The sequence below is a fragment of the Malurus melanocephalus genome, unplaced genomic scaffold (assembly GCF_030028575.1).
Source record: "Malurus melanocephalus ecotype Western Australia unplaced genomic scaffold, MMel_1.1 scaffold_605, whole genome shotgun sequence".
Lineage (NCBI taxonomy): Eukaryota > Metazoa > Chordata > Aves > Passeriformes > Maluridae > Malurus > Malurus melanocephalus.
In genome coordinates this window covers 172882-185877 of record NW_026623837.1, presented here as the reverse complement: position 1 = coordinate 185877, position 12996 = coordinate 172882, and the positions used below count along the sequence as shown (strand labels likewise).

Below are 12996 nucleotides of genomic sequence, written 5' to 3'. Positions count from 1 at the left end.
TGCGGAGGGATCCCCACAGCCGGCAGTTCCCGCTCCAGGCCGGGGGCACGGTCGAGCCGGCGCGGCGGGCGGTGTGCCGGGCGGTGTCCCGGTCGGTGTCCCGGCCCGCCTCCGCAGACGCGGCTCCGGGGCAGCGGCGGCCGGGGAGAAACGGGCACGGTCTGGGAGAGCGGCGCAGAGGGACTACATGGCCCGGCGGAGGGATCCTGTGCGCCGCTGTTTGGTACCACGCCCGATAGGCGCCCGCCGGGGCCCGCCCCCGGCGCGGCGGTTCCGGCAGCGCAGCGTTCCGCCGGGTGCCGTGTCCTGGCCGCGGGCGGCGAGTGCGGCCGGCGTGTCCTCGGTTCTTTGGGGGCCACCGGCTGTGGCGTCACACCGAAGGAGAGTCGCACCGAAGTCCAGCCCGGGCCTAGGCACGGTGTCTCCGGGTAAGCGGGCCCAGTGAGCGTTCCGAGCGGGCCCGCAGATYCCGCGGCGGCTGCACTCGCGGCCCGTGAGGGGAGGTGGCCCCAAAGCCCGGGGCGGGGCGGTTCGGCTCTCAGCAGGTGCGTGAGTTCATAACGCGCGCGGGGGGTTCTGAGTTAATACTAAACCCGTGGATTTCGGCCTCGCAGGGTACGCAAGATCCTGGTGAGCGGAGCCGGCACAAGGRCTCCCGGTGAGCTGCCGGTGGAGGCGGCTGGGGCAGGCGATCCCCGGCGCGGGCACGGATGAGCTCCCGCGGGCGGTCGGGAGTCACACGCTGGGCTGGATCCATGGCAAACAGGTGAGACACTTCAGGTAAAGAGAAATCGGCAGCTGAGCTCTGCGGACGAGTCGGTGGCAGCGGTGCCGAGCCGTGGCTGCAGTGCCCGCGGCCGCGCTCCACCGCGCACTCTGAGGGGCTCTCCGCCATCTTGCCCGTCTGTCTGTCCGCTGCCCTTTGTCTGTCCGCGGCTCCCGGCGGGAGCGGCCAGTGCAGGCCGGCCCGGGCTAGGGCTGCCAGTGCCGAGGGCTGCAACGGGCCCCGTGCTGCCACCGCCGCTGCCGGGGCCGCTCTGTGTGTGAGGGATGCCCGGCCGGGATCTCGGGGGCTCGGGCAGGGTTCCCGCGTCCGTCCTGCTGCCACAAGAGCCGCATTCCTTTGTCAGTGTGCGGCCGCTTTCGGGCCCGGTTCCTCCGGCCATCTCCCATGTGGTGGGACCGACGACTGCATCCCGCTGGCTGGGGAGGCTGATGACAACTCCGTGTCCATCCATCTGGGAAGGCTGGTGGAATCCGTGTGTCCGTCAGTCCGTGCGAGGCTGACGGAATCCTTTTGTCCATTTAAGAAAGCTGATGGGATGTCTGTGTCTGTCAGTGAAAGGCTGATGAGATCAGTGTGTCTGCCAGTCTGAGGAGGCTGGCGGAATCTCCTTGTCCGTGTGTTTTGTGGAAAATGGGTTCAGCTCCTGCTTTTGTCTGTCTCTCTGAGAGGACTGTTGGAAATGCCACCTTCCTCTGTCACTTCAACAACAAGGATGATGACTGGGCTATGGGAATGGACGAGAGGGAGAAGGGTGTTGGGACTGAGGTTGCATTCATTCTTGAAGGGGACACATCTTTTGGTGGGCGGCAGGATTGCTTAAACCTTTGCCTGAGAATTGGGTAGAATGCTCATACACAATGCTTTGTGACATGCTTGTGGATTGTGTTGGATGCTGGCATAGAATCCAGCTGTGGTGATGCAGAATGAGCCCCTCAGGCAGAAGGGTGGAGAAKGACCCTGGGACAGCCTGCTGAGCTTGGCCAGTGACTCAGAAGGTTTCACTGAAATGGCTGACAGACTCTTCTCTTCTCAGATGAGCCCTCTGCAGAGGGGAGGAACACTCTGTGGTCCCAGGTCAGGGAAACATGTCCCGTCGGAAACAGACCACTCCTAACAAAGTTCACTGTGAGTATGATGTTACATAGTACATAGCATTGTGGGACTCTTGCTCTGGCTGGATTGTGGAGTGAGGTGGGAAGGAGGAAAATGGGAAGGGGCAGCTTATGGAGAATGGTGGTTACTCATGTTTTGTCTTAGGGTGTGTAAGAAGAGAAACTGAGCCCTGTGCATCAGGGAAGCTGGCTGTGCCTTGGCATAGGAGGACAGGGATAGGCTTGAACAAACAACTAATATTGTAAAGGTAGGTGTATATGTTCAGGGCCTGTAGCTGGGCTTTGCATTCACACTGTCAMAAGTACAAGTTAGAATACTAGAAAATGGGGCTTTGGCCTGTCTTGGGTAGCAAAGAAAGTTCTAGGCAAGGTGGTTGGAGCATGTGGCTGAAAGCTGGCAAGTCCTGGGTTTTGATCTTCATCCTACCACAGACTCAGCTGACTGGCCTTGGGCATGTTACTTAAGCTTGGACTACCTCAGTTTCCTACCAGATAATGAAATAAAGTAATTTGCTCTTTCCCGTCAAGGAATGAGTGGTGGCCAAGTAATTTACAGAACAAATAAATGCTCTCTGCCAGATCATTCTTGAGCGGGAGTGGTAAGATGGGTCTCTGTTTCTGCAGCATCACCAAGACCTTAGCATTTGTTTTGACAGTGGAAGGGCTGGAGATGTTGTACATCAGCACTTCTTGTGGGCAGGCTACAGCCAGTCATCAGTGGAGCTGGGTGACACAGATGGAGGTTTGGCTGCAGAGGGGAATCTGCACATGTATAGCTTTTGTTTGGTGGCAGCAGAGGGTAGTTGAGGGACTTGAAGCTATGCCCTTGTTCATACCCAGGTTTATGGCTGGAGACATGCTTGGAATTTGAACTGGAATTAGGAAAGCRAGTTTCCACTTCTGTAGACCTCTGAGAGCAAGGCTGCTGAGAGGGCCCTGGGTATTTTTGGTTGCAGTAGCTGTCAGAAGTATGAGAGAGAGATGAGTGCTGCAGCCCTAACACTGCCTCACTGCTGGTTCTGCTGGCTTGCATGTCTGTGTGTTTGTGTGCTGCCTCTACGTACGGGTAYGCAACAGGCATCTGTGCATGCTGTCCTCTGCAAGGGGAAACACTCTGCTGGAGCTGACACTGTGCTCACTCAGTGAGTGCCCTGGGGAGAACTGCCCTCCCAGCCCCACTGGCTATGCAGCTTGGGAGAGCCAGCTGAGCTGTCCTTGGTGGCCAGAGTGAGGGTCTCAAGGTATGTGGCTTGTGGCACCTGCATTGCCCCATGCTATTGGATTACTGCTTCTGGTTGCTGGGTTCCACAGGGGCTAGAGTTCAGGTGTGATTTGCCTGCTAGTGCATTAATGACCTCGGAGCTGTTGTTCTTAGAGAAATTTGGTATGTCCAGTATTTTGTCCTTTGATGCCAGTAATGTGCCTTGTGTACACACACTTTGGCTCCTGAGAGTGCCCAGGTATTACTGCTGCTGGTGAGCTGAGGTTTGTGTGAGTTACACACTTAAGCTGTCTCCCCTGGGCCAGTGTCAGGGTCTCTTGAGTATGGAAACCAAGGGTTGCAGCAGCTCTAATGGTGTAGGTAGAGTTTCCATGTGTTCAGCTCATGCACTTCACTGCGCAAGGGTTATGTTCTTCAGAAACTTGTACTATCATATACCAAGCTCTGCATATTGCAAAATTCAGCTGTGCACTGTTTTCATGGTCACCACTGCTTTTTTTCATCTGTAATACAAATGATTGTATCTTCAGTCTTGGTTTTGGGGGAAGCTGTCTGACAAACATGCTACCAGTGGGCATGAGGTTATAGCATTGGGTATGCCATGGAGAGGAATTCTGGGACTTGTTCACCTCCTTTATATGCTGTATGTTGCTACACTGCAACTATTCAGCAGGAGCCATCAAGAGCAGCAAATAGGACCACAAGAAAATAAAGGGACCGAGAGATACCAGAAACTTGTCAGTGGTGATGTCTTCACCTTGGGATGGAAAATCTTGTCTGTCTTATGATGAACACGACGAAATCGTTGGGACTTCTCTGTCTACCTAGCCTGCTGTGTGTCTGGAGGGCCCAGAAATGCCGTGCAGTGCCCTGACGAGGATAATCGGAGASAGCATCGGCTCCAAGAACGGGGTGAGCCAGCAGAATGAGGAGTCAGGCTGAGACATAGCAGACACGTTACTGGGACTTCTTCACAGGGACTGCAGTGGTTGGGAGGAGAGGAATGAAAGGGACAGCAGGTATGCAGCTTTTTACGCAGTTGCCTGCAGCTGGGGTCTGATTTGGCAGGCTACGGGGCTGGGGTAGTGCCTTTTGGATTTGCATAAATACGACTGTGAATATATGACTGGACAAATTTGATGGGAGGATGGTGCCTACTTCTTCCTTGCATGGCCACTCCATGTTCTCTTCTTTCTTGGACTCACTAGGGCAAGTGACAACTGCAGATCTCCTCTCCCTGGCTTGCTTGGTGCCTCTTTCCAGGATTACTTTCCAGGCTTGGCATGGCCCTCGTTTCACCTTACTCTCACAACATGGTTTGCTGTCCTCACCTAGCACAGAATCACTTTGTTTGACATGCAGAGCAACCAGCTAGGAGATTGTATGCTTACAAATAGAAGTTGATGTGGAAGGAAATTCAAAATAATACTGAAACAGTGATTAAACAATGATAAAAATAATGGTAAAATGTATTGCAAAAGTCTTACTGTGCATGATGGCCAGTCCTACAGTTTTAATTTCCCCCTGCAGCACATAAATGTCTTTTAAGAATTTAATTTTGTTTTTCCATGTGGTCCATGAAAAGCATATCTGACAGTGCCAACAAACAACAGTAATAGTGGAATATACTTGTTAAAAAATGAAATGCAGTTAGATTGTTTCTGTGGAGATACCTTAATTGATTCAATTTGGTCTTTATTTTCTCCCAGAGTCTGCAGTATAAAAGTACGAAAACTCTCTAAGCATTTCATCTGTTTCTGCATTCATTTGTTACTGCACTGTTACCCTATCAGTCATGGACCACTTGCTGTCTTTGTGCTTAGCAAAATTTGCTGCAGGTGTTAGCATGCACTTTCTCTCCCTGCTGTCCACAAGCTGCTTTGCTTTCTATTGCTTTCTATTGCTTTCTATTGCTTTCTATTGCTGCAACTGATGCTTTTTTTAGAACTCTGGAGAAGAGCTTTTGTTAGTCAGATTAATTCCTGCTTCTGAGCTCTATTTATCATGGTTCCAGTATCCCACTAATGCTTTATTTCCTTCCCTCTCCCTCTAACACACACATGTTCTGTGCTCTTTGGTGTTCCTTGGATTCTGCTGTCTATAATATTCCCAGTTTAATGGGAAAGCATCTTGCAAGAAGTAGCACCCAGCGTTCACAACCAAGTAGAAATGTTACTTGCATCAAATCCCTTGGTTCTGAAGGGCTCTGTGGACCACCATTGTTAACCCTTTCAATTGTGTTGTTTTTCATTTCAGTAACCACTACAACAGTGTGGACAACCCAGAATAGCCATGGGGCAGGTGGAATAGATCCACAATGGTGGAAAGACTTGCAAATTTCAGGTCCAGGAACACAGAGAAGACCTACATGAACAGGGACATTTAATTGATGTACAAGGAGGGAATAAACTGACTCATCTCTGAGAGACCTTTCTATTTAGGAAGGAAGGCAGGGGAATGATGCAGTTTCTTTGGATTTTGTTTTGTGGATTTTGGGGTGGGAGTTGTTCGTTTCTGTGTTTATTTTCCAGAACACCTGAGATTTATCCTGCATTCATACAGTTCAAGAAGGGAAGGGGCTCAGGSCTGATACCCTAGCAGACCCTAGCAGTCATGCCTGTCCCTGTTGCACAGTACCACAGGGTCATCCCCTACCTGCACCACTGCTCACTTGGCAKCCCACTCATTCACAGGAGTATGGAGAGGAGAATGGAATACAAAGCAGAGGCATTTGTGTGATCTCTCATGTCCTACGTATCTAGCTGTTTGTGAACGACTACAGTGACTTGTTTTGGTGTTGTGGTCAGCCTGCAGCCCTTTTTTGTACTTAATAAAGAAACTTCTGGAGAAGAGTCTGTGAATTCACTATTGAGCATAACACCCTTTACTTATGGCARTTATTCTAAAACTGTTGTCTAACTCCCCTTCTGTGGAATGGAGGCATACCCAAAGTGGGGTGGAGGTGGGCATGTAAGTGYCTGTGAGCATGTGTGCAGTAATATCAAAAGTATAACCCAGGACCTGTCAAACATTAAAACTAAAGTTTCGTCAAAGTAGGACTTAGTCCATCAGTAGCTGAACAGGACACTCTTTTGTACACTGTTGTAATACATAAGAAATTTTGTACAAGCAGAAAATAGTATTTTTATATGTTTGCTTTYCCCAGTCCCGTGAGGTTTTCAGATACAGGCTGTGGAGGATGCACAGGATGTTGCCTGCTAACAAAACGGGTTTGATTAACAGCTTGCATTGCTGGCTGTAAGCTGATTGTTCTCTGCACTGTGCTGAGTCAATGCTCAGTGGGCTCCAGGGTGTTGAACAGAGAGGCTACAGGCACACACAATGGCTTGCAGTTACTGTGAATGATGCCAGTGCTCCTTATGKGAGAGGTTCCCTCCTCTGTCACCTCAGATAAAGATCCCAGGTCTTAAATCCAGCAGACTGCATGGTTTGTGTAGCTGAGCAGGAACTGCCCTCCCTTTGGACTCCGGCCTGCTGCTCAGTGGGAGTGTAATCTGTCTGAAAGAGAAAAGAGGGAAGAAAACAAGCATGTAGTTGCTTCTGTGAGCAGCTACAGTGGTGTRTGGGAATCTGGTTAGTCAAAGGTAGCAGCACATCTCTCACCATAGTTTTGCATTTGTCCTGCGTTCTGCAGGTTTCCTCATTTCACCATGCTTTCTCTTGCAATGCTTTTTTGGTCTATGGGCTTTTATCCTGCTTTGTGGGTATCTGCTTCTTGGAGAGGCACAGGAATTCTGTGGTGTCTGCTGCTCATGCAGTCTGTAGCTTAGTCCCACCAATGTGAGGCTGTGGTGCAGACATAAAAACAGCGCTCCAGGTCATGAAAGCCTTTCAGTGCTGGAAAGGGGTGTCACAGCAGTCATGATGATACTTGCTGCTTTCAATGGCAAAGAGACTTGGTGCTCCTCAGCATCTCTCCTCAGATGCATGGATTGTGTTCCCAATTCTTCTCTACAGAGCCCTTTCTCACATCTCTGAAAMAGAATGATTAAAGCCTTCAAATGGTTTTGGAAACCTCCATGGGGACATTGGAAACTAAATTCTTCTCCCACAATCTTCCTGAAACTTCTGAAGGTCTTTGAAATCTTCCATAGATTATGTCTTTTTAAAGCCCTGCCGAAATTGCAAGATGAGCCCCAGGAAGGCAGTGTAAGTGGAAACGTGGAGCAATGCTGGCAGGAACAGTTCAGCATGTGGGAATGTGCCTGTCCTTGTAACAGGACTGGTGCTCTCTGTCAGGAATTCAATTTCCTGGTTATACTGGTGCCAGCTGTGGCCCTATACTAAAAGGTAACATTTTCTTCTGAAGGCTATGTTTTGATTTTATGTGAAAAATGCACTGCGTTTTCCTTGGCATGTTCACATTTGTGCTTTGAATGGTTCTTGAGAACTTACAAATCAGTTGATAAAGGCAATGCATAAGCTGACCTGCTGGGAACTTCAGCACCTTTCTCAGGACTCCCGGCCCATCCACTGGAAAAGGTAAATCACAACTACACCTGGAACAATGTAATTTGTGTGCTTTAATATGAAAATTAATGACCTTTTATTGTTATTCTTGGGAACCAAAACTTCTTTGAGCAGGGATTGAGAAGTGAGAAGTTTTCATTCAAAGCACAAATACCTACTTTTTTTCAAGGTATTTGCCATCTCCTRTTGAGCTGAGGTACTAGTGTTTGCTGTTTTCAACAAAACAAATCGATTTGTCCTAAACCTGCATCTCAGCTCTCTGGGTTCATTCCCTTAGGTTTCTGTTTTGAGTGCATGAAGTTCCAATGAGATTTTATTTTAACAAGAGCCATTYATGGGTAAGGTAGTTTTCTATCCATCTTATATACAGGAGAACACTAGCTCTGAGCATAGACACCTTCTGTAAGGGCAGCTTGTCCTCATCCCTCCTGGTACAGAAGAAGGTGACAGAGCATGCCAAGGACAACCCATAATTTTGATATCACTGTGGAGGGCAGGTGACGTACCAGGTATTTAGGCAGATGCTATTTTTGTGTAAAATGCCTGCTATAGCAGGGAATGAGACTYAGTAATTTAGAAGAGCTATACAGTGCTATCCCTGCTCTGGGATACTGTCATAGTCCCCAGGGACATCCCCCCATCCAGAACTGTTCTGTAGGATCCTGGTGGATAGCTTGGCAGCAGCAAAAGCCACCTGGCTGTTTATGGCAGATATATGGGGTCACAGGTTTCTTGTGGCTGGAGTGGCATATAAGAAGGATGCAGAGGGCAGCCCAATGCTGCACATTGCCACCAGTGAGACTGTTCTACACCCGGGCACTGGACTTACATCAGCAAGTACCAGAGGCTAGTGTGGCAGGGTAGGCAAGCAAAGAAGTGACCTCAGTGCTTTCCAAGAGGTGACTCCAGAGGTTCTGCACAGTGCAGGTGAGCAGCCCCATGCCTGTTGTATTTTTGGCAAGCCTTGGTGGTGAAAGCAATGGAACAGCACCAGTCTGACTCTTTGTCCTTGTGGCTGCCAGGGGAGCAAGTCTTTGCAGGGCTGGAGGAGCAAGCCCGCCAAGCCATGATGAAAAACAGCTTTCCTGGACCTCTTGGGGACCAAAGGTCAACAATTCATCCACTGCAAGACCCTGACTCCAGCAGCAGTGAGTTCTGCCCCTTCTAATAATAGCAAGGTAGTAGACTGGGGAGGCTCTGAAGAGGGATGAGGCTGAGTGCTGGACGGTGTGTGTGGGTCCTCTGAGGATGCTCTGGGTTTGCTCTAGTGCAGGACTTTGTCCTAAGGGAAGGCAAGCCTGGAGCTAAGGACTGGACCAGCGTAGCACAGACCCAGGCAATGCCRTGGGACCCAGTCCCATCTCATCAGAGCAGGGTGGGCACAGCAGCAGCTCTGCCTAATGCTCTGGCARTTGTCAAGCAAGGCAGTGTAAGAGGCCATGCCCAGGAACTTTGCAGAGCAGCTGAGGGACTCAAGTGCCCTAGACTGAGTTTAAATGGAACCCCTAGCTGGAGGGGTGGGTAGAGGCTCCTGGAAATGTTGGTCAGGACAGTTAAGGCCTGTGAGTGCCCTCAGGATCCTTACACTTGGTATAACTGTTTTGTGCATTTCAGGTGGCAGCGATGATGAGGAAACCACCCAGGATGAAGTTTCTTCCCATACATCTGAGGAAGATGGCACCATGGTGAAAGTGAAGAAGGAATTAGAAAATGCAGAACGACCTGTGGCCGGAACTCCACTGACGAGAGAAAATGAGGCAAGTGTGTACTGGCTCTGTGCTCACCATAGCCCCCAGGGAGAGAGAAGAGTACTGTCTAAACACTTCTCTCTGCATCATGTTTCTTTATCTTTCTCTCCATCCCACCTCTTCCAAGCGATGTCTCCTGGCAGGAGGAAAGGGTATGAACAGTTTTTTGGCTGCCTGGATCTGGAGACAGCAGGCACAAACTGGCCAAGATGTTTGCAGCATGCATCTCCTTCTTTTGCTTCTGGTGCCATTCTCCAATTTACTTTCAGCTTCCCCCTGCCACAGAACAGGCCCTGCCTTCTAGAGCCATTGTGCTGGCAAGAAGCTGGGTGCAGGTGGAGGCCATGAGGCCTCTGTCTCTTCTCTGTGAGACGCAGGAGTTTTGCTCAGAGGCTACATGAAAGGTTTCTTTCAGATGTCAGGAACCCAAAGCAGCCCTGGCAGGACTGGGCATGCAGCTCTGGATCTGCTGGCAGCACTGGGAGGAGCTGAGGAAGGGCGATGTGGCTCCAGGGGGGTCTGTGCCTTACACCAAAGTGGCTGTTCCTACCTGTAGGTGCCTGAGAGTTTGAATGCTGAGCCCATGCTGGGACTCTCACAGTGCCCGCTCTGCCAGCTGGAGTGTGGAAGCAGGGATCAACTCATTGCACATGTGTACCAGGTAGGGATAGTTCCAAACTGTGCASTGTCTCTGGCCTGAAGCCTCAAAACCAGAAACAACTCAAAAGCACAGGGTTACTTCATTCTACTCTTTGCCACCACAGAACTGAGCTTCTAGCTAGGATGTTACTAAAGTTTATAGYTGTAATTCGTGTCCAGAGGGTGTCCTTGGGAAACAATTAGCAAGGCAYGGGTGTACAGGTCTGGAAAACACAACTCTGTGCCAAGGCAGTTTCTGCAAGTATTTTAGGCTGAAACCAGGCAGTTCCTTCAAATTAAACRTGGAAACTATTTTTACATTCAGTGAGGTAAGAAACCTTCCTCCTGATTAATTTACTTTATACTTCATTAYAGTTCCTGTAATTTGCCTTAATTTTTTTTCTCCTGCATTGGAGTTGAGCTGTAAAAGGGTTCCCTTTTTGTTTGACTTGTGACACACCAAATGTCTTATATTGAGCTTGATCTAAAAGCTGACAGGTAGAGGTTAAGCAGTAAAGGATTGCCATTCCAAGAGGCTGAACAGAATGGTTTGAGCATTCCTTGGACTGGGCAGGGAGCTGTGCAAATGTGTAACTACCACCTGAGTGGTTGTTTTGCAGCACACTGGAGCGGTGGTGAGTGCCAAGAGCTACCTGTGTCCTGTGTGCGGCAGAGCCCTCAGCTCCCCAGGATCCCTCGGGAGACATCTCCTGATCCACTCAGAGGACCAGCTGTCCAACTGTGCAGTGTGTGGAGCACGCTTCACCAGCCATGCCACCTTCAACAGGTCAGGGTCGCCCTGGCCAGTGACTGGGCTAGGGCATCACGTTAAAGATTAGGTGGGTTGCCTTGAATGACTCCGAAGTTGTGGCTCTGAACCCACTGAGGCCTGAGGGATAGTGCTAAAAACCCCCAGTGATTGAGGTTCCCGTGATCTTTCCCTGTCTGCAGCTCTGTGCATCTCTGCCAAGATGTCTGCAGGCTGTGCTGGTAATAGGGTCTTTCTTAGCACTGTGCAGAACTAGAGGGGTGCAAAAAAGCACTGTGAGCTCCAGTGACTGGAGAACAATCCACCTCTACCCTTGCCCAGCAATCCATTGGAGAAAGCCTACACAATCCAGTGGCTTCATCATGTCCAGAGCAGGACTACAGGCAGAGATGAAAATGTTCTTTCTTTGTGTCCTGTCTAGTGGGAGATTATCCCCAGACCAGTGGAATGGGGCTTAAAGGAGAAATCCAGAGATGATGGGGAGGAGCAATTTGCTGGTTTATTCCTGCTCTTGCACTCTTCTGACCCAATACTGCTCTGGGCTAATCCACTTCCTACCCTGGATAGGATAGTGCTTTCTATTAGATACTGACACATCTATGGGTAAATGATTTAGCAGAGGTCTCTGCCATGGGCTGTAATGGGAGCATTGTTCATGGCAGCCCACGGGCACTCAGAGATGGGGACTGTGCCCACGGCACCAAGCCTCTGACTCGGTTCCTCCTGCTTTGCAGTGACAAGTTGCCAGAGGTGCTCAGYGTGGATCGGCTGCCAGCACCACAGAACCAGGGCCCCTCCAGCACCGAGGGCAAAGATGTTGCCTTYTGCAGCCCCGTGTATCCTGCGGGCATCCTCCTGGTGTGCAACAACTGTGCTGCGTACCGTAAGCTGCTGGAGGCACAGAGCCCTGGCGTGCGCAGGTGGGCCCTGCGGCGGCAGAAGGAGCCGCTGGAGGTGCGGCTGCAGCGCCTGGAGCGGGAGCGCACGGCCAAGAAGAGCCGGCGGGACAACGAGACCCCCGAGGAGCGCGAGGTGAGGCGCATGCGGGACCGGGAAGCCAAGCGGCTGCAGCGCATGCAGGAGACAGATGAGCAGCGAGCRCGGCGGCTGCAGCGGGACCGGGAAGCCATGCGCCTGAAACGCGCCAACGAGACCCCCGAGAAGCGGCAGGCSCGGCTCATCAGGGAGCGCGAGGCCAAGAGGCTCAAGCGGCGCCTGGAGAAGATGGATATGATGCTCCGGGCACAGTTTGGCCAGGATCCCTCCGCCATGGCCGCTTTGGCAGCCGAGATGAACTTTTTTCAGCTGCCAGTGAGCAATGTGGAGCTGGAGAGCCAGCTGCTGGGCAAAATGACCTTTGAGGAGCAGAGCAACAGTGCATTGCACTAAATCCCAGCCGAGAACTGTTCCGCCTTTGCTACACCTGCCACATGTGCATTAGCAGGCTTCTGCACTCAGGAGGCTGCTGTGGCTCCCTGCCTGCCACTCCCTGACAGGCGCTTCTGGCTTTCCTCTGAACCCAGGAGGAGAMCAGAGCTGAGAGATGCCTGCCAAAGTAGCTCTGGTGGGAGCACATTCTGAGGATAYGGTCTTCTCTGGGGGCCAAGTCACAGACTGTGACAGAAGGAAAATAAATTAATGTTCAAATGTATTGGTCCCCTTTACCTTTTGTGCTTTTTCCTGTTCTTGGGCCCTTGCCCCATAAATGGGTCTAGGTCGCTACAGTTCTGTCGTAGGTGAAACCCACCTCAATAAAAAAGGATCTTGTTTAACTGCAGCATGAATTACAGAGCTGAAGACTGATAGTCCACAAGTCTTCCAGGAGTAAATCCTTTGCAGTTTGTGCCCATAAAAAAGGAAACKAAGGAGGATGTCTCTCTGGAAATGCGTGTGCACACCCTTTTTTTTTAACACTGTTATTACGTGCTTAATTGCAGTAGCATCCATGGAAAAACAAAGAGGAACCTGAGCTCCTGTTGTAAGATACCCCATAAAAACAGTGAAAGAAAGGCTGGCCAAGGTAAGCAAATAGCAAACAGGTTTGCTGTTTTACTCACAAGTTAATTTTCACCTAAACAGTATTTCAGTGAAAGAGCATTGCAAGTGAATGAGTTGATTGAATGGTATATAATAGAGCAGGTCTGTATCTAGGACTCTAGCAAACTCATGGGTTTGCATTTCCCTTTGTTCAGCACTGGTGAGGCCACATCTGGAGACCTATGTCCAGT

General features: G+C 50.5%; 1 protein-coding gene across 2 annotated transcripts; it reads left to right on the top strand.

Annotated features, from left to right (window-relative positions):
- Positions 1-362: 362 nt before the first annotated feature.
- Positions 363-12419, top strand: ZNF821 (zinc finger protein 821). Of its 2 annotated transcripts, XM_057383088.1 has the most exons (8): positions 363-428; positions 615-766; positions 1821-1912; positions 3950-8760; positions 9227-9369; positions 9917-10021; positions 10620-10786; positions 11503-12419. In XM_057383088.1, exons 4-8 carry the CDS (start codon positions 8592-8594, stop codon positions 12155-12157), a joined length of 1239 nt encoding a protein of 412 aa, XP_057239071.1. In that variant the 5' UTR covers positions 363-428; positions 615-766; positions 1821-1912; positions 3950-8591; the 3' UTR covers positions 12158-12419. The 2 variants fall into 2 exon arrangements, with proteins under 2 accessions (XP_057239071.1, XP_057239072.1); XM_057383089.1 differs by lacking the exons at positions 363-428; positions 615-766; positions 1821-1912 and having other exon boundaries at positions 8733-8790.
- Positions 12420-12996: the final 577 nt, after the last annotated feature.